This window comes from Epinephelus lanceolatus, chromosome 6, assembly GCF_041903045.1.
Source record: "Epinephelus lanceolatus isolate andai-2023 chromosome 6, ASM4190304v1, whole genome shotgun sequence".
NCBI lineage: Eukaryota > Metazoa > Chordata > Actinopteri > Perciformes > Serranidae > Epinephelus > Epinephelus lanceolatus.
In genome coordinates, this window is record NC_135739.1 from 39236864 (window position 1) to 39258775 (window position 21912).

At 41.0% G+C, this 21912-nt stretch overlaps 1 protein-coding gene across 2 annotated transcripts in view; it reads left to right on the forward strand.

Moving 5' to 3' along the window:
• The first annotated feature begins 7725 nt into the window (after positions 1 to 7725).
• pik3r3b (phosphoinositide-3-kinase, regulatory subunit 3b (gamma)) overlaps positions 7726 to 21912 on the forward strand; it is a 311005-nt gene continuing 296818 nt past the window's right edge. The window contains exons 1-2 of one of the 2 annotated variants that reach the window (XM_033622190.2): positions 7726 to 7868; positions 8241 to 9465. In XM_033622190.2, the coding sequence (XP_033478081.2) occupies positions 9114 to 9465 (352 nt within the window). In that variant the 5' untranslated portion in view covers positions 7726 to 7868; positions 8241 to 9113. The remainder of the gene's footprint in view (positions 7869 to 8240; positions 9466 to 21912) is intronic. The other variant, XM_078169045.1, reaches the window with a different exon arrangement.

Consider the following 21912-nt stretch of genomic DNA (forward strand, 5'->3'; position numbering starts at 1 on the left):
CCGGTTTGCGTTTAGTTGGACGATCATTTATTTTTCAACAGGACAATGACCCCAAACACACCTCCAGGCTGTGTAAGGGCTATTTGACCAAGAAGGAGAGTGATGGAGTGCTGCGGCAGATGACCTGGCCTCCACAGTCACCGGACCTGAACCCAATCGAGATGGTTTGGGGTGAGCTGGACCGCAGAGTGAAGGCAAAGGGGCCAACAATTGCTAAACACCTCTGGGAACTCCTTCAAGACTGTTGGAAAACCATTTCAGGTGACTACCTCTTGAAGCTCATCGAGAGAATGCCAAGAGTGTGCAAAGCAGTAATCAGAGCAAAGGGTGGCTATTTTGAAGAAACTAGAATATACAACATGTTTTCAGTTATTTCACCTTTTTTTGTTAAGTACATAACTCCACATGTGTTCATTCATAGTTTTGATGCCTTCAGTGAGAATCTACAATGTAAATAGTCATGAAAATAAAGAAAACGCATTGAATGAGAAGGTGTGTCCAAACTTTTGGCCTGTACTGTACATAATACCAAACAACCATCATTTCATATCTGATAAAAAAAAACAAAGAAAGAAAGAAAATAATCATTTAACATTTTTTATTATTCATTTAAAGATTTTATAGCTTATGTAGAAAAAGCATATAATTTTGTTTTTGACAACTACTTACTATTTTAAAAAATATAAAGAAAAAAAGAAAACCATGATTCAATGAAAACCAAATGGGTTTGCCTTTTTGGTGACATGTATAATAGGCGGTGGGCCGAAGCCGCGTATCTGCGTTAGTTTTTCAAAGTAATGATCCCCGTGCAGGGACAACCTGGATTTGTAAAATTGTGAAGATTATTTTATTCTTCATCAGATCCAGGTTGTTGCCACTCGATATTCTTGCACATTTTTCCCCAATTATAATTTAAAGTTTGTTTAATATGCAGGCAAACGCTGCAGTCTACTATAACAATTTGACCAATAGAACGCTAAGATTTCGAGGGAGGGCCGTCGTTAGCCTATCGGATTTAGCTACACTGAGCACAGCTGTTCAACGGAGGAATCGGCAGATGGACACGATGGAGACAAGTAAGTAACATTATTATATTATTACAAAAATGTTTGCAACTTGATTGTTTTGTACAGTATTGAGTTCAAACGCATGACTTGCAGCTTGTGTTTTGTACAGTATTGAGTTCAAATGTATGGTGACGTTTGCAAGTGTAAAAGTAACGTTAGTGTTAGCTTTTGCAAAAAGCACTCACTAGCAGCTTCATGCACTTTACGGGTAAAGTGAAGTTGAAGTGGCTTGCATCTTATTTCTCATTGGGTTACGTTAGGTCTCTTAAGTCCTTGTGGTAGAAATAACCGGGATTATTGCATGTTTATTAGAGTATCTGCTGACCAACATCACTGAGTCTCATAAACCAAGCAAACACGCTATGATGATGTGTTAACAATGTTGTCATTTAATCATTGTTTCCTCACATAACCTCCATGGAAACAACAGAAGAGAGCTAACAGCTAAATGAAAAAAAGTAAGGTTTTTGAAAAGTGAACTGATTGTAAATCACATGTGTAGCATTAGAGAGTTTGTAAGACAGAAACAAAGCATAACATATGCATTATATAGAACGCTTCATAATTTTTTTCCCTCCTGCAGGAGTCATCACACACACCACTGCCTACTCAAAGGATGAAGCCATGTGGGCCTAGTCTTCTTCAAAAGGCCGATTATCACAATTTGTGCATTGACACAGGTTTGTACATGGCAGCTCATGCAGTTTACATGTGCATCTGCCTTTAACACAGTTGTTTTTTTTACAGGTGCAATGCACAAGCTCCAGTATCGCCTCTGGTGCTGGGGGGAGTGTCATCCATTCCACCTTGTACAAATCTCCTAATAATATTAAATAACTTCTGTACTCTGAACTTGAAATGTCCCTGCTTTTCATTTCAGAAATCTGGTCACCTTATCTGAGATGAAATGGAAATAACAACTGTGTGTTTTCCCTGGCTGTTTTTAATTAATGTAGTTTTTGAATGTTACTGAGCACTTTATTGGACATCAGAAGTAATGTGAATGTGTGATGGGCAAATGACTTCCTCCTGTGATGGAATCAAGTGGGTGAGAATGCAGTGATCTGATTTATCAAATAGATTTTGACTAGGGTTTTGCTCATTTGAGTAGAGTGAAATACAAAGCTTATGTCTGAATTACGCACAATAAACTTGAGTTGTCAGAACCTGATTGTGTGAGAGGATGTCATTGTAGCTCCTAATTTCTTTTCTTTGTTCACAGATTCAGCGTTCAAGATTCAGATTTGAAGTTCAAGATCCACATTTACAGTTTCACACTGCATGTTTGATACCAACCTTTTCTCTTCTCTTCTGGGCTCGTTTTATTTTTGTTATATTAGTAAAATGGATGTAGCAGTGATAGCCAGCATTAGCTGGTATAGCATATTCAGCAGGTTCCTGGCTGTGAAAGTTAAATCTCCACACTGCCTCTTCAGCTATAAGACTCTCTTCAGTGCCTAAATCTTTCCACTCAAACACTGATTTAATACATTTTTGCCATCCTGTGTCTGTAAAAGTAGTGATTGGTCCATATTTCTGAATTATATGCATACAGCACTCCATTTCTTATGCTAATGTAATGCTAGCAAACAAAAAATAGCAACAAAGATTAATCTAGTGGTGGGAGGAGGGTCGTTTTTATGACGTTTCATCATTTTGACAGATAAATGACAGGTGAAGTTCCCAAGCAAGATAACAGACCTCAAATTTGTGAAATCAGATATGTTTATTTTGTATAAAGCTCACAGAGAAAATATACATGGTACCTACACAGGCTGTTTAAAAAAGTCCTTAACGTGTAAAGACCAAGTTATGCATTGAAGACATAAAAGAGACTTATTAGGCTATGTATGGCTCTACATGCAGCGCCATTTTTCCAAGTTTTTTTTTTCTTTTTTCCAAGCGTCCCATTGGATGATAACTACAATCACGTCATGTATGTCGGACCCCGAACGTAGCTGTCTGCTCTGTTTGCTGGAAAAAGGTAATGTGATAAAGTTACTGATCTACAAAAATGTGCAAGAAGTACCGGTGACAACAATTTTCTTTTGATTTATTTATTATTTAGGATTGATTGATTTATTATTATTTAGGAATCGTGGCTTCGGCCCACCGCCTATAATGGATGGCATTGTTTTTAAATTAGTAACATTATTTTTTCGTCATTCCTCTTTGAACACAGGTATGTTGTCCAAGTGGACTCAAGGATGAACTGACTAGAATTTGGTGGTCAAAAATCACTGGGACTTCACAAACTTGTTTTTGGACATTAATTATGGCATTATTTCACAGACATGTCTAATAGAATAAATTGAAAGTGATGACATTTCATATCCAAAAGGTCAAAGGTCAACTTTACTGGGTTGTTATAATGTTCTGCAAAAAACACTTCTGGCCATTATTCAACAGCATAACTCAAAAACAGAAGAGAAGACATTTGGTCAGATACTGAATTGATGACACTAATCTTGGGTGTCCATCTTGAAAATGTTGATAGATCTTCTGTGCTGCCAGGTTGAAGATGTGTGTGAAGCATCTACTGTATGTTTCAGAATTTGTAGCTTCTCTGCAGCAACACCCATATTTAAAGCATTGTCTACTGTCATGGCTTCATGTGAGTCTGGACCAACCTCTGAGGCTGAGAAATAAAGCCAATGTGGCTGTGCCAAAAACTGCAGTTTATCAAATGTCCATTTGAGGCTGGTTCCAAAACAGCAGAAATAAACATGTTTACAGCCTGGTACAAAAAACAGTTTTGGTCTCTATAGCTAATTTCAACATTCATGACAACTGTGCGTTGTCATGAATGTTAATTTTTATATAGCACACCTGCTACATTTTATTAAGGCCCAGAGTTACACATATATGAGGGCAGGGCGGCTTGAGTGCCAGGCTGTCTGCGCACAGTGTCCCACTTCCCATCAGATCGACCCCTCGCTCTTTCACAGCTCCATCCTCTTGTCCAAATATGGCCACATCTGGCTCCAAACCGAGATGGCAAGGACCAAAATGCTGAACTCAAGGCTTCAAACTGGCAGTCCACAAACCAATGAGTGGCATCACAGTAGCTACAGTCTGGACAGACATATGTAAACTACGATTGACTGGTTGGCAAAGGTATACAATGAGGGTAAGCTAAGATGGTAATTCTAGTTCTTTATTTTTCATATGAATTTTTTATCACACACACTTTAACTTTAACTTAACTGCTTGTTGCCATTTGATGTGAAAATACCAGAGGTACATCATTAGAGTCATTACAGTCACACGTTTACTATCTTCTCCACGGTTAGATGTTAAATATCAGTTTCATCTCCATGTGCCTGCTACAGAGAAAGACTCAGGACATACGATACCTTTGCTTAGCATACAGACAGAAAGAAGGGGGGGACTGCTAGCCTAGCTCTATCAAAAAATTAGAACTACACCTATCAGCTCCAAAGCTCTCTGCTTTACACATTTAATTCATCTTATTGAACGGGTGTAAATAGAGATGCAAAATTGTTGGCACTGTGGTTTCAGCAACATGCAGCTTTGGAGCAATTTGTTGCTGCTTTCATATTTACATGTTGTTTACATGTCCACCTCAACTACAAGACAATGAGAATACTTAAGTTTCTCACTTATCCATGAAGTATCTCTCCTGTGCTTTCTGAATATCACCAACTATAAATAGACCTCAGGCCAGCTTCAGATTAATCCTCAGAGGGTATGCTTCCATCTTTCTACGCACAGTTGCCCGATGATAATTTATGCTGGGGGGTTTAATAGATTTATTTTTATTCTGAGGTCTCTCACAGTCCTAATAACATCAAGAGGGTTTAATAATGCGTGCCTCACTTGAAAAAGTACGAGATGAAAATAATATGTTTATTTGTATTCCTGTCATTTTCAAAACACAAGGGTCAAATTAAATAGGAAATCAAAACAGGTCCACCCAAAAAGAGTTCAAATAAACCAGATTTTGTTTGAAGAATAAATCAGAATATGTAGACACTAAAAAGATGTTGGGCTTTTAGCAAAATATATTGTGGCCACCTAAAAGCCCGATATTGCAGTTTAATTTGTAGTAATGTAATTAACATATCTGTTTGAGAATTGGCTCTGCTAAAGGATCATATTAACAGACCTGACACGGGCCTTAAGGTTGCCCTGTTACCTCATCTTGAGGCCTGTGTTGAACAGGGACCCTGTATCAGCATGTTATATTATGATGCTTAGCATTTAAATGTTGTACTTACATGTTGCATATTCCTGAATCAGTTTGAGTTTAATTAAATTAAATTCCCTCACAGCAAACCTGGGGCCATGTAGAGTTGCACATTGCAGACAGAGTTGAAGAGCGGGGGGTTAACAGGAGCCCAGCAGCTCATTCTTGCCTCAGGGCCCCAGAGCAGGTTAATCCAGCCATGTGTGTCCAAGTACAATGCACAAGTGTGCATGATGAAAAACGTGTAAATGCCCAAAATACTGATGGTGTGCAGTTTTGACTCTCTCGTCATTAACAATGAAGTTATCAGGGCTTTAGCTGTTAGATAACCTCACCTTTTACCGTCTGCGTTTATTTAACATATTTCTAATCACTTCGTAAGACTTATTAATATACCCTAAAACTTATATTAATAGCCTAGTCCCAATTAAACACCCAGTCTTTTTTACTAGCCCAATGTAACTACACATTTTGACCAATAAAGGCCTGTCTTAATTAGAAGCCTGGTCTGGTTGCCAAGCAGTTCCTTGTTATAGAAGCTGCACTACAAATATAAATGTTTAAACTTTTGTCAATATGGAGATGCTTAACATCGTTAGCTCAATTTCCTTTCACTGAAACCATGAGCATCAGAGACGACCCTAAGTCATTCAGATTAAACAGCATGACGAAAAAAAAAAGTGGTGACTCCCTTCCTCCGAAGCTGTTATGAAGTCAGAATATGTGTCCATTCCTTGATTACCCGATAAGTTATAGTCCTTTAGCCTGTAAGGGTCCACTGATCAAAAGACTCAAAGGTGTTTTTCATAAAATAATTCAAATTTATGAATAATGTTTTGAGACAAAGATAATGTTGTGTTATCCTTGGGTGCCATTAAACAAGTGTCATAATGTAACACATAACTGATATGTTATTCGATGCCTAAGTTTTATACATGTAATATTCATACTGGTTCAAACAAATGGTTTGATTTTATTTCCCAATCTTTGATGAGCAACAGTTCTGTATTAAAAGGAATTAAAGGGCCTCTCCCATAGAGATGCCTGTTTCACATATAGGCCTGCTGAGTTGAGTGATTTAAGCAAATAATAGCCTGGGCTATTATTGGAAGATTTACGGTAATAATAATAATAATAATAATTAGAATAGGCTACTTAGAATAATTATGTATATATGTATATTACAATCAGAATGTCTTAAATTTATGATACTTTTTTTGCTTCACTCACTGAAAATCATATGTTTTTATTGTATTTGGTTTAAAATTGTGCATTTTAGATTACTTTGCTCTTCATCTTGTTTCTTTAGTGCTACCGCAGTTTTATCTTGAGTTTTAAAATGTTTCAATTTCTATTTGCTGTTTTTATTTGTTTTCTTTTTTCATTTTTGTCCCCAGTAAGACTTGAGACAAGAATGTTGCTTTTATGTTAGCCTATATGCTTTTAAGCCCTGCTAATGTGAGACCCCAAATACACTATATTTCTATATTTCTTTATTTACTCGTGTATTTTATTTGCTTTTTTTTTTTAACAGAATTGACCATACTGACATACAAAAATTAAAAGAAGAAGAAGAAGAAGAAATGATAGTAAGAATATATTGAAATCAGTATTTTCATTTGAGCATGTATGTAGAGTCAGCGGGAAGAGGCGGAAAACAGACAGAAAATAAGATAAGATATAGTAATAAGTGGGAAATAATCTTAAAGTAAATAAATCTTGTTGTCTTATTTTGAAAGGGGCTGCAACATTTTATGTACAAATTGACATACTGTTATTATATTGTCCAAATGTCACATTCTTTCTTTCTGGATTTATCACTCAGTCTCACAAAGGCAGAGGAAAGTTGAGGCTTGCAGCTCTCCCTGCTCTGTACACCTTGTACCAAAATGTTCTCTGCAGCTCCAAACTGGAAAACTGGAAACATGCGCACCTGATGACACAGCAGTCTGCCGCTGTCTGCTGCTGCGTCATCTGCGCAACACACATCGAGCTAGACTGCACTGCTCTCCCATCATCCACCTCTAAGTCTCATCCCTCCATCTTCTATTTTTATTTTAATTATTTATTTTTCTTTCCTAAAATGCGAGCCCAGCAGTGCGCAGGGATACATGCAGCGACTTTTCCAGGTCACAGAGTTGTTACATAATTCATCACCTCTCAGCAGCTTCTGAACATCCAACACTCCCTCTCATCCTCGTGTAACATAACAACATCAACTCAAATTAAAAGTCCAAATCATAATCGCAGCAGAGGCTTAGAGCATCATAACCGGGGTCACGCGGTGTTTAGCTGCAGCTGCGGTGCGCCGCACCGACCTGTCCCGTCTCCGCCGCTGGCTGGCATAATTTGCAGACAGCAGGAGGAAGAGGAGGAGGAGGAGGGAGGAGGGGTTTACTGACATCAGCACTGCCGCTCACTACAGCACCGAGCAGGCTGCCTGTCTGCTGGACCAGCCACGCCATCCATTTATCCTGACGGGCTTCATGGATGTCTGGGCTCGCACTGCGGGGTTCAGGTAGTGTCGAAGCGGGCAGTTCACGCACCGAGGCACCGAGGGTGGACAAGGGCTCGTCCGGGCTGTTTGAGCGGTGAGTTTGCGGTGTGTTTAAGGGCGGCAGCAGCAGACAGTAGGGCAGACTGGCGCAGGGCGAGTTTAGTCGGGCACGCTGTCTGTCTGAAGTTGATATTCGCCTAGTCACGCTTCTTGTAACTGACAGTCTCAGCGTCTTTCTGCCAGTGTGCTAAGCAGGGTGCAGCGGGATTTTTTCCACTGTATTATCATTATAATATTCCTACTTTGGTGTCATATTTATTTACTTATGCTGAAACTTTGACCATGCTTTTCTCTACATGCATCTCTGACATTAAATTAATATTGATTCATATCAATATTTTCTTGTATTTAAATCCTAATAACTGTCTAAAAGTGTGTGATGTTAACCTCAGAACTTAATTTTAAGTTTGCAGGAGCGTCTGTCTGCTTCAGGAGGCTGCGCAGACAATAAAGGAGAGGCAGCAGTAGCAGCAGAGTGCACACAGGGACGCCCTGAATAAGAAGCCAAATTCTGCACTGCAGTGGATTTCCTCAGGTGTGTGTGTGTACGTGTGTGAGTGTGTATAAGTGTGTGTGGGTGTCTGACTTTAGTAGACTCAGTGTAGCCTCTGTACACTTTTTCTCATTAACATCGGAAGAACCTGCAGAAGCTTTGGGGCATTGTCTGGAGGTCGCCCCGTCCTAGAAAACTGTGCCATCCTCCAGTTTTCAGACCATCCAGCCTACTCCTCTCCGCTCCCTCCTCTTTTTCTTTTCCCATCACAGGCACAGTGTGGTGGCTGGTCAGTCTGTCTGTCCATTCAGATCATACAGACCTGCAGGCCTTCAGACTGGAGAGCTGTGACTGACGGGTGGATTCATACTGTGGATTTTTAAAGTACTGCATGGATAGTTAAACCAATCTGCAGTATTAAAGCAAAGACCCGCTGACTGTTCAATTCAGTGTCACTGCACTCGGAGGACAAATATTTTTGGATTAAGAAGGTTGGACCTGCTCTTCATGGGGTTGTAGGACTAAATAAAGTGTCGAATTCCACCTCAGGGATCAGATTTTTATCATTTCCACTGTGTCATCCAAGTCAGCACGACACAGCAAATCTCAGGCTCCCTCACAGGTTTCCCAGGTTTAGGTTGACTTCCAGTTTCTCTTCAGGGATTTTTAACTAACAGAGTTTGCGTTTGGTATTTTTCAAGCCGTTGATTTCAGTTTTAGCACAGCAAATCTCAGGCAACATCTATATTTTTGGCTTTTAGAACAGCCCTATAAACTGTTGTTGCCATGGCATCTGACAGTTTCCAGTACCGGGCACTCTTTGAGTACAAGCGAGAGCGTGGTGATGACATCAGCCTCCAGCCAGGTGACCTGCTCACCGTCCCCAAGGCCTCGCTGATGTCGGTGGCAGGGCTGGACTACCAGGACGGGGACGAGCGGAGCCCCAAAGGCTGGCTGCACGGCACCAACGAGAGGACCAAGGACAAGGGAGACTTTCCAGGGACTTTTGTGGAGTACGTCGGGGTGGTGAGGGTCAGCCCTCCTGCGGCTAAATCCTGGCCCAGGCCTGTACCACCAACCCCTGGGGGGGTGCAGACCGCTGTGGGGGCTCAGCCTCCTGGAGCAGCTGCTGCTTCAGGTGAGTGCTGCCCACACAGACACCACCGAACACATCATGAGAACGTTTGGGTTCTCCTTTTGGATCTTTGTGCTGTCTTATCAGTTGGATTGTAACCAACAGGGCTGTGTTTTTATGAAATCCACATGAAGAGAACAAAAACACAACATTCAGTCAGTTTTTTGGCTCTAAAACCTGATGTTAAACTTCAGTATGTGTCTAGTACCGATGTAAGCTGCTCTGCCAAGACTATTTTGTGTGTGATGGTATTGGTATTGACTGTCTGCTTCATTCGCTCTCAAGCATATTGATGCTGTAAGTTTACTTGATCTGTCTGAGAGTAAAATTGCTGTGTAACCTGAACTTGAGTTCTGGGTTGAAGATGGACAAACAGTTTGAAATGAAATGAAATGTTAAGCTCAAAACTCTGCAGGTTAGTTCTTTTTCTACTCTGTCTGTGGTTGTATGTGGGTCTTTCAGAGCTGGCCTCAGGGTTTCAATGACCCAATGTGAGATTTTGCTTTGGGTGACCCCTCTGCATCTCCATCACCTTTACACCTTCACAGAACCATCGCACTGACACTAAAGTTTTGTGTGCATCATGGTGAGGCCATAGATGGTTCCCTTGTGTGGCTTTGCTGCCGTCCTCGATCTCATTTAAACAACATCAGATCATTTTCTCTCACCAATCAAAACAAAAGCCATACTTGTTACCCATTCATAAGCATCAAAGAACCTTTAAGGACTCACAAGTTTACCTGAAACTTGCAACAGCAATCATTTGTGGGACTTTGCCACTATTGGCAACCTGTGTGTAAGCAGTGCTTGCAAATCATTTGTGTAGGTACCTATAGTGTGAGTGGCAATTCATGCTTTGAGTATGGGGTGCATTTAACCTGAAAAGTGACAACATCAAGTGTACTTTTAATGCCAATGTTCATACTAGAATTATTCCGTTTTTTTAGTGTGGTCTTGACAGGCTGTAGGCCTATTATTGCTCAATGCGGTGCACAACAGAGGTGAAGGAGCTAAAGCAGATAATATGTACTAAGCTGTTCTTTTTGTACAACAGTTAAATGGTTGATTCAGCAAAAAATCTCTATGGAATCTGGAGTTCTGCTTTCACCCCAGTATAATGGAAGTGAAAGAACTTTGTTGAAAATTCTCACAGTACTAAAATATGACAGGAATATTATCCCATTTTTCACCAAATTACCTCTGGTTTTGAACTTGTTCTGTTCAGCCATCTTGGAAGCTTGGTGCTATCTAGTGAACCAGCCCATGTTTCCACCAGTCTTGAGCAGAACCATTAAAATCAAGCACTGCACCCTCTTTTTTTTTTACCAACAATTTCTCATTTGACATTTGAAGTGCACATCTTACATCCTGGACAAATAAAACCAAACTAAAATGTAGATGCCACTAGATGCCTTTTTTGTAATTTGGGTGAAACAGCACTTTAATCACATTTACCTTTTGCATACAAGCCACAAATATAGAGCACTATCAACTAGGGGTTTAAATCACCAGTTTCATCACGATACGATATTATATTGATTGTTTGGACAACAATACGATATTTTCCGATATTACAAAGTCTGCCACGATACGATTTCAGTTTGATACAATTTGGGGTCTGCGATCGATATAAGGCAATATTAAATGCCCATTTAACACAGTCTGTTACAGAAGACGATGCCACCCCTTTCTTTTTGACTTTTGGCCATAAAACACATGCACTACACATAAATAATAAGTACAGTAAAGTTTACTTTAAACTGGCTCCACTAACACAAATAAAAAAACAAATGGCATAAGTTAACCTTCAGGGCTTTCTGTCAGAGAGATCTTTCCAGAAGTCTTTTCATTTTAACCCAAACCATCATCTTTTTCATAAAACTTCAGGAATATCTGGATTAACACCAAGATCATTCAACAAAAGTATCAAATTCAGCTCACTAATAACTGTAAAGATTCAGAGACAAAACAATTGTTTTTTGCTAATCCCTCATCATTAGCTTAAGCATGTTTACATTGCATAAATTAGCCTAGGGGCTAATGCACATTTTTCCTCTTCTCATAGCTTAACAAATTACATGTTAGGTTATTATTTTTCTTACTCACCGGTGATTAAAGTCACTGCATCTCCTGACAGAACAGCATGGTTGAATTTTGGCCTGCATGCACAGTTTTCCAGCCTAATTTTGCTAAAGCAAGAAGTTGGCGAAGCGAAACGCTCGTCCAGGCAGGTAACGTTACGTTGTGATTTATTTCGTAACATCATTGCTAATGTACGGCATGTGCTGTCTGTTGACCTGTATTTTCTCTGAAATCCAAAATATTTCCACTGTGCTGATTTATTCCAGAGTAAATAACGTGGCCCTCATCGTCTTTCTCTTGGCTGCTTGCCATGTGCCTGCCGCTGTTTGACAGTGACATAGACTTTCAAAATAAAAGCTTATGCTAAAGCTGACGATATGCTTCGATGTTTTCACTTTGCATCAGTGATAATGGATCGTTGATCATTAAATCGATATATCGATACAGAACAATGGATCGTTACACCCCTACTATCAACACTAGTATGTAGTGTAACCTCTTAGGTTCACCACCTGCAGGCCTGTTCATCAGGCTGCTGATCTGCTGATAACATGCAGCTGTGGCTGCTGCTGAGCTGATCTGCCCTGATCCTCCAGCTCCAGTCCAGACAAACACCAGCCCCACATGAAACCCACCAGACCTATGTACTTCTCCTCCTCACTGGCTGTACTGTGTGTTAGTCTTCCAAAAAAAATTCTGTCGTAGCAAGTTTGGTTTGAATGATATTCTCTGCTCCTGCTCACACGTTATCATCATCAGCTTGATATTTTTTTTCTCTCCTCTCTTCGTGCTCAGACCGTAATTGTAAATGTTGTGATGGCAGATGCATATAAGGTCTCTCTGTTGGAGATTGCAGACTGGCCCACTATCTAACAGGAAATGCCGTTTCTTGGTGCTTTTACAGACTCAGGCCAAACAGCCATTGTTAACATGTCCTCTCTGAGGATTTCTCTTAAGGATCCATTTAGGAATCTGGCTGAATTTGGCCTTAACGGGACCTGAAAGCATGTTTCCCATTTGTTACAATTTAAGTCATATTTAAATAGCTTTGGTCATCTTATCCATCAGTTATAGACATTGTACTCAATAGACAGTTGGGGTGATATTTACCCATAACTGTTCACAATTGTTTTCTCATGTGAGTTTAAAGTGCTAGATTGAGTCAGAGCTGAAACAGTTAAAACAATCAACGGAATTAATTGTTAAAGGCCAAATGTTACCCAGTTCTAGCTTCTAAAGTGTCAGGATGTGCTGCTCTTATTTGTATTTTTGCATATCTTTAGGTCCCTGGACTGTTTCTCAGATAAATCAAGCTATTTCATGACATTATCTTGTGCTGTAGGACATTTTTTCTGACATTTCATAGACCAAATGATTAATTGGTGAAACGAGAAAATAATATGCAGATTAAATGATAATAAGAATAATCATTAGTTGTAGGTGTTGCTTGCTGTTTGATCATCTGACTGCTTGTGTATTTGACTTTTGACTGCTTTTTAGTAATGCTGCTTCTTCTTCTATACAGCTCAGCGATTAATCTGATGAGTAAAATGTTCACCTCATGATAGAAATGATGGCTAAACACAAGTTCTAATAAACCTGACTTAGACTTTTGTCGAATTCGGAATCACAATAATCATTCATTAGGCAGATCTCCAGACTAACTTTTCCACTGATAGCACTAGTTCTACAACCTTCTATGTAGTGCTTTGGCTCTAATGCCGCCAGCTCTCTGTCCGCAGTCACCCCTCTGTAGCCTCGCTCATCCCGGCTGATTGGTTACACGTCACGGGTAATAGCCTATCAACACTGAAGGCTGATGTACCACAGACAGGCCAAGAGATGGTGAGTGGGCTATGCTGTGTGTAGAACATATAAAGGTCTATTTTAAGGCAGATGTTACTGAAGTTGTAGTAAACATAAAAATCCTCTACACTGAAGTTGCAAAAAACACCCAGTGTCTCCTCTGGTAATGTTCTGCTGTTAGTAATAATAGTTACTAGATGTATATTCATTTGTATGAGTAGGAGAACTGCAAAGAGAGGAAGAGGGAGGGAGGCTATGCCTGGACGTGGCGAAAGACGTGGCCAGATTATCATAGTTTCTAAAACTGCAGCACAGTGACGATACACACATTTCATATACAAGACCTATATAACGCAAAGTCAGCATTCACTCTGTCACTGTCAGCAGAGACTTCGGTCTGCATCATGCACTCCCCTGACTGTGACCAGGTAAAATTTTAACTCATACACTCACAAAGAAAGTTTTCATATGTGACCATTTTGGTTGCAATCTCAAACCCTGTTAGGTGCGCTTGGACTGCTGTGTGTTGATAGGAAGCTACACCCTTCATGCTCCACCCTGTACTCCATGAACTGCTGCATGAACTCTGGGAGCAGTGGATAAATGACCGTATTTCCTATTTACTCTACAGTTTTCAGGAACACTCCCACACGTTGTGGCTCCCTGTTGACTCCCGATGTGATCCAGTAGCTCTCTTCAGTGTGTCCTCAGACTACTTTGATTGCATCAGAGTTTATGTTTATTATCTCTAATAGTATCACGTGGTAATGATTCCACTTAGAAGACTGTGTACATACTGTACACTAGCGTGCAAGCTGTGTGTATCTGTTGAGTGCAGCTGGATTTTTGATGATTTATTTAGGGCCGAGCAAAAACAGGCGGTAACGAGGATGAGAGGGACTTGGGCCCAAAATGTAAAAAGCATTGCAAAACAGGCTGCCCCACTTAAAAAGCTATTCTGAACCCTGCAGGCTTTGATTAGCGTTTTTACAGGGTTGGGGTGGTTAGCTCAATTTTAGCCTTGCTGCGGAGTGAGTTCAGATCGGCTGTGTTTATGGCTCTTCATTTGCTAAATAGGTCAGACGCAGAGCAACGTTCTCTCCTCCTTCCTCTGTCGCCTCTCGGCTCTCTTTAATTGTCTGCTCGTCTGTTTTATTGGAGTGGGTTTGGTCCCTCTTCTATAAATAACATCCATACTGCTCTGGGCCTCGGGTAAATATCTCATTTCTATATGTCTCTGCTCGCCATGCTGATGCTTTTAGTTACAGCATGTGTGCTAGTTGAGCCACTTGTCCCTCCCTCCTCTCTTCCTTCCATCCATCCATCCATCCATCTTGCAGCCACACAAGGCTGTATTTGTCCTGAATAATTGATTGGCTGGTACACTGTTGGCCTGACAGGCCACATTCCTGCAGTCACAAATCACCAGTAGCAGCAGTGGTATAGCAGCAGCAGCAGCAGCAGCAGCACAGGGAGGCCTGCGCAGAGGGACGCTAACTGATTTGCATCCTCCATCACTGCTGACACTCCGGCACGCCCTGCTCTGTTTCAGCATTTTGTTTGGAACAGCACTGCTCAGGGTTTTCTATTTTTCTGGGAAAGGGATTGATCAGGGATCACTGGTCGATTCAGACTAAGTGAGGCTGCATTTGACCATAGATGAATGTCACAGCAACATTTCTTTTTATTGACAATGATTCAATTCACTTTGTGCAAGTTAAAGGATCACTGTAGATTATTGTTTTATTTTTTATTACTTTTAGCGCATAGTTTTTGTTTGACGGCAAATTTACAGCAGTCTTCGTTCCATTTCTGGACACTGTGCTTGTTTTAGTATTGTAAAACATAATCACAGTCACTTGTCCATCTAGGTTCACCCGGATGACATAGATTTACAATTTGTCAGCATGTCATTGCAGACAAATGCTGACTTTAAGTAGTGTAGGAACCATGTCGAACCAGCACAAATCGACGCTACATTGGTCAGGTTTTGCAGCATTCCCATTGTGTCTTTAAGTCTGACTTTGCTGACCCTTTGTCAACAGTATGAGAACATTCAAAGACATCTTTCAAACCTTATTTATCAGGAAAAACTGAAACATTGGTAGCTAGTGATTACAACCAAATAAAATTCAGCTGTGAATTTATGACGTTCACTCATTGCTGTATGAATGAACATCATGGATTAACTGTTCTGAAACTATTTGAAAGGAGAGGGCAAAGTTGAAAAATAAGTTGCCTGAAGTTGCCCTTGTTGTCTTATTCTGTCTTTAATACTGCATCCTTTATTTCTCTTTCTACTTTGGCCTGCTGTGGCTCAGGAGGTATAACGATTGTTAGGGCTGGGTACGGAAGTCTTTACTTTACTATGTCAGTACTACCGAGTACCGTTTTACATTAAGGCCTTTGGTGCCAGATATTCAGTACCTGAGAGCACATCTGGGTGAGAACGCTGGGTTTAGACAAGAGGAGGAGGTGCTAGAAATCGCACCGAAGCTTGGAAACCAGCAACAGAGTTCTGAGGCAGGCAATGGAGCTCTGCAGACGCTCTGTTGGTTTCCCTATTGCAGCAATAATTTCAGCGTCTGGTCCATTTTATTTTCTATATTATTGTAGTAATAGCCTAGTATCACTGTTTGATGAGCAGACACACACACAAGCAACAGACAGACCAAGACAGAAGACTAGGTCTTTGTGTGATTAGAAAGGCGTAGAGGAGCAGAATTTCACTTAAGTCAACTACATCACCCCTGCAGCTTGTTCAATAATTAAACTTTTTTGTTAATACAGAAAGAGTAGAGTATTTAAAAGAAGGGTACTGTTGGGTACTGGTACTGAATTCCAGTTTGTATGGCACCCAACCCTAGCGCTCATCCACCAGTTGGACTGTTGCTGGTCCCCGCCCCTGCACTCTACATGTCAGAGTGTCCTTTAAGGTACTGAACCCCAAATTGCTTCCCATTGCTGTGCCATTGCTGTGTGATTGCATGTGAATATTTATCTGATGAGCAGGTGGCACCTTGTAGGGTTGCCTTGGCCACCAGTGTATGAATGTGTGTGGTGTTTGTGTTGTGAAGTGCTTTGAGTGATTGCCAAGACAAGAAAGGTGCTATGTAATTAATACAGCCATTATACTATATTTACCATTTACCATTCCTCTCCCCCTGTCTTTCCTTCCCTCTTCTTCCACTTGTTGTCCTGAACAGTTCAGTTCTCTCTCAGCAGCCGTGCTGATTAAATCAAGTGTGATACCTAATAGCTCTAACAGGGCTCATAGCGCTAATCAATGCGTAACACTATCTGACACCGCGCGATTGTGAACACCCTGCTACATTTCCCAACTTGACGCCTTCCCCTTCCCCGAGGGGAGCTGTTTGCCAGCTCCATGCAACATTAATTATGACAGTAAGCTAATGAATCCCTGATGGTCTCCTCGTCACTATCTACCCACAGGTATATGGGAGAAATGTTAAGGTAATCAGAGCTCATGCTGAATCTAACAGGCTAATCATATGCAGCGCACTGCTCGGCTGCGATAAGGCAGCTCGTGTCTTTTATCTTCAGATTAGCCCTGTAGTTCGCTACACTCTGTTCCTCTTGTATGTAAATGAGGGATACAATTGGATGTAAACCAGGAGACTAGACATCACTGGTTCATCTGTCCAAAGGCTTTGATTGGAAGAGCTTGGTCAAGTAAAAGAAATGTAATACAACACCCTCCATTTCATCACTGCAGAGAGGTTTAGTGTTGGACAAGAACTGAGAGACCTTAAGTCAGAGCAGGGTGTGCAGTAGTCTGTGTATGTCTTCATTCTGAAGGTCTGATATTCAAATAGGTCCTCACAAATATAACAGATACACTCATATAACACAAGTACAAGACCATGCACATGCACTGTAGCCTCTTGTTTTATGTTGATACAGTATATGCTGGTTAAAAAGACATGAAAATGTGGGCTGACCTAAAATAAATGACTGCCGTTGCCCTATACCCGTAAGTTAGTCAATTTTTGGTAGCAAATTTCAGTTAACCACTTTCAGTTGCTTCTACTTTTGCAGTTCTTTCAATCAGTATTAAGCTACTGTCAGTGTAATCTCTGTAAACAGATGTCTGTGTCTAGTTATGCAGAATCTGTAACATCCATTTAGACTCAACGATGATCTTATTGAATTTTGGTGGTCAAAGGCCAAAGTCCCTGTGAACTTGTATGTTCTATTCTTGTGGAGGCAATATCTGCAGAACACCTCCAAGGGGTTTCCTCAAATTTGGCACAAATGTCAATTTGGACTCAGTGATGGAATGGTTAGAATTTGGTGTTTGAAGGTCAAAGGTCAAGGTCACTGTGCCCTAGCAATACATGTTTTAGGCTAAAACACAAGAATTTATTCACTAATTATGACAAATATTTTTCCTTTGGCCATTATTCACCATCATATCTCAGAAACAGAAGGGAAGACATTTGGCTAATCTTGGGTGTCCACCTTGAAACTGTGCAGACTGTATAGATCTTCTGTGCTGCTGGGGAGGAAATGTGTGTGAAGCATCCTTGTTTTCACAGACATGGATGTATACTGTAACTGCAACTTGACTGGTTCACAGAGGCATACAACAACAAGGCAGTAATTCTAGTTAATATAAAAACAAAAAAAATGACCAGTGAACAGAAGAGGAAATCTTGACCTGGATATCCACTGGCTACATTGGAACACCAGAAACATTGGCCATGGCCTCCAGACCGATAGCTGATGGGTTTCAAGCTTTCTGTCAAAGAAACTTAAAACAACAGAGAGCGGCAAAGTAGAAATGACTGAAAATAATCAGTCTAAAAAAAAAAAAAAAGTACATTGTTGTCATTATCAACAAGACTGACTAAAAACATTAAACCAGTGGTATCAGAATAGCATTTTCTTTTAATGTGCCACACATTCACAATGAAGAAAAACGGTGCAGTTTGGAAATACTAAGGATGCACGTTTTGCATGTAAACATAATATAAAAGTTCTGTCTGATAAATTTAAGATACATTTAAAGGGCCAGTGTGTAATATTTGGCATGGTTTATTGTCAATCTGAATCTGAATCTGAATATTCTACCCATTAATATGTTTATACAAGTGTATGATCGCTATAAAATAAAATTCGTTTGATTTTCGTAGCCTTATAATTATGCTTTTATATATATATATATATATATATATATATAGCAAGGGCCTTGCTTTAGAGAGATCGCCATCTTGCGCCGCCATGTATGTACGGCAGACCGAGTGGACAATCCAGCCAGCCAGAGAACGCGTTTCGCGTGTATAAATGAACCAACGAAGACAGCGGAAGGAAGGAAGAAGGAGGAGGAAACAGCAGAGTGTTAGTAGTTCGTCGATAGAGTAGTGAAAAGTTTTTTTAGTTATCAAGTTTGCGAATGGACCACACTTACCACGCAACAGGAGAGAATGAACCCGAACCCTCATCTGCGAGGAAAAGAAGACGCAACTTCACTCCTTGTGATGCACTCTCTGCGGCGCTTTTCCTCCTGATGATATATCTCCCCAACAATGGCAGCAGTAGCACCAAATCCCATTCTGTGCATTCAGCCTCTCTTCTCACCCGCTCAGCATCAAACACATGGAGTTCCTCATCTGTATGCTCCGGCTCAAACAGGTATGGCTCTGGGTCTGTGTCCACTACAAGAAACTCTTCAAAATCGCGTTCAAAGTCGTCCATTGCAGCTACTATAGTCCAGAGATATTGCTAGGCTAAATAAACAGCTGAGCTCTGTTACTGGCTACGCTGTCAGTCAGTGTGTGGGCTGGAGATTGGTGGAGCAGAGAGGGGAGGGGGGTTTCCACTTAGAATGGTAAACGAGTATGTGTGTAAAGTTATTAAGTGTGTCTGTTATGCTAGAAGAGTCAGAGTTTGGGACGGAGTGGAGTGTTACCGGAGTTTCTGGAGTGCTCAAATAAACTGACCTTTTTCCCAAACGCTCCTCTGGTCTCCTGCTCGTGAGGGATTCATTACAATATCGTAACATGGTTTAGATTTCTAAATAAACATTCACCTCGTTGCTAGATAGACCTACTCCTGAAAAACTCGTGCGCAAGGCTTTTTGTCCCTACGAGGCCACTGTCATTTACCCGACGGGAGGGGTGAGCGAGTGAGCCCTGGAATCTAGAATTTGACCACTGATGTCACTGTTTCCAACGGTTTTCAACCCATTTTACACACTGGCCCTTTAAATAAGTAAGATAAAAGATAAATCAAAGTTTCACTGTGTTTACCCCCAAAGTGATAACATGAAAATATGATTCATAGGAGATGAAGCTGGACAAAGACCATGTAACCATTGGCCTGTTCTATTGTAAACCTGACACACACACACACATACATATCAAACCGAGGCGGTCAATAGCAATCACAGTTTTTAATTGAGCTCCAGCCAGTTGAAGTGTCTCTGAGTCTTCAGAGGTGCGTTGGTGCTGTGCAGGGCAGCGGATCAATGTGATCAGAGAGGTGATGAAACGCCGCTGCACTGGATAATGACTGGGAGATCAAACACGATGAGAGAGAGAGACAGAAGGGATAGCAGAAAAACACACAGAGCAGTAATTGCCATCCTCGCGAAGTGTCTGTGTAATGACAAGTTTGGAAGTGTGTGTATTTGCCCAGGTGTGTGTGTTAGCGTAGGCAGCCTGTGATCAGCTCTGTGCTCGCTGCTGTGCGATGAGTTCAGGGGATCGATGATCGCAGCCTTGGCCTAACAAGCTAATTGGGCTAAACGGTGTCATTGGTTGGTTCATATTTAGCCGGGCTCTTAGCTCTTTGTTTAGACTCTAATGGCCCTTGATGTGTTTGTGAGTGTACAAATTCTGTACAGTGAGGAGAGGAGGCACTGAGGTGTGAGTGTTGTGATTCTAAAGAGATCCAGCCATGCGAAGGGCAAATGTCTTAATGTGTCAGTGTGAAGATGGAGTCAGACATTAGGAGGGAGGAAGCTTTGTTGTTATTTCTGTCAGTGAATCTTTCTCTGTATCTCCCGCTGAGGAGAACTCTTCCCTGCGTGTCCTCTCGGTTTTTCTTTACCTTTAACCTTTTAGAGTCCCAGCACAAACTGCCTGCACATTGCAAGCAGCCTTAATTATCATTAGGGTGGAGTATTGTTTGATGTACTAGAGCCGATATGATGTTTAAACATGAGCAGCACAAGCTTAAATTAAAAAAAATGGAACTGTCTGATCGAAAAATTGATAAAGAAGATTAAGAACGTAACCAGACTCAATGTGAACTTTAAAGACTTTTGATACTCAGTGATCCAGTCTTCGGTACCCAGCCCTGATCACTGGGGTTTTTTTTGTTTTTTTTTTTGGTAACATCAAAGAACCAGATATTTGCTTATTAAAGGGGAACTAATGTTTTTTTCAACCTGGGCCCTATTTTCCGATCTCCTTTTGTCTAAATGAGTGATAGGATGTTCAATGTGTGACATTTCTCCAGTATGAAGCTAGGGTTGATCTGCCTGCAGCCCGTGAGCATGCGCTATATTAAATAATAGGGCATTCAGACAGTGTCAAACAACATCAAAATACAGTACAGGCCAAAAGTTTGGACACACCTTCTCATTCAATGCGTTTTCTTTATTTTCATGACTATTTACATTGTAGATTCTCACTGAAGGCATCAAAACTATGAATGAACACATGTGGAGTTATGTACTTAACAAAAAAAGGTGAAATAACTGAAAACATGTTTTATATTCTAGTTTCTTCAAAATAGCCACCCTTTGCTCTGATTACTGCTTTGCACACTCTTGGCATTCTCTCGATGAGCTTCAAGAGGTAGTCACCTGAAATGGTTTTCCAACAGTCTTGAAGGAGTTCCCAGAGGTGTTTAGCAATTGTTGGCCCCTTTGCCTTCACTCTGCGGTCCAGCTCACCCCAAACCATCTCGATTGGGTTCAAGTCCGGTGACTGTGGAGGCCAGGTCATCTGCCGCAGCACTCCATCACTCTCCTTCTTGGTCAAATAGCCCTTACACAGCCTGGAGGTGTGTTTGGGGTCATTGTCCTGTTGAAAAATAAATGATCGTCCAACTAAACGCAAACCGGATGGGATGGCATGTCGCTGCAGGATGCTGTGGTAGCCATGCTGGTTCAGTGTGCCTTCAATTTTGAATAAATCCCCAACAGTGTCACCAGCAAAACACCCCCACACCATCACACCTCCTCCTCCATGCTTCACAGTGGGAACCAGGCATGTGGAATCCATCCGTTCACCTTTTCTGCGTCTCACAAAGACACGGCGGTTGGAACCAAAGATCTCAAATTTGGACTCATCAGACCAAAGCACAGATTTCCACTGGTCTAATGTCCATTCCTTGTGTTTCTTGGCCCAAACAAATCTCTTCTGCTTGTTGCCTCTCTTTAGCAGTGGTTTCCTAGCAGCTATTTGACCATGAAGGCCTGATTGGCGCAGTCTCCTCTTAACAGTTGTTCTAGAGATGGGTCTGCTGCTAGAACTCTGTGTGGCATTCATCTGGTCTCTGATCTGAGCTGCTGTTAACTTGCCATTTCTG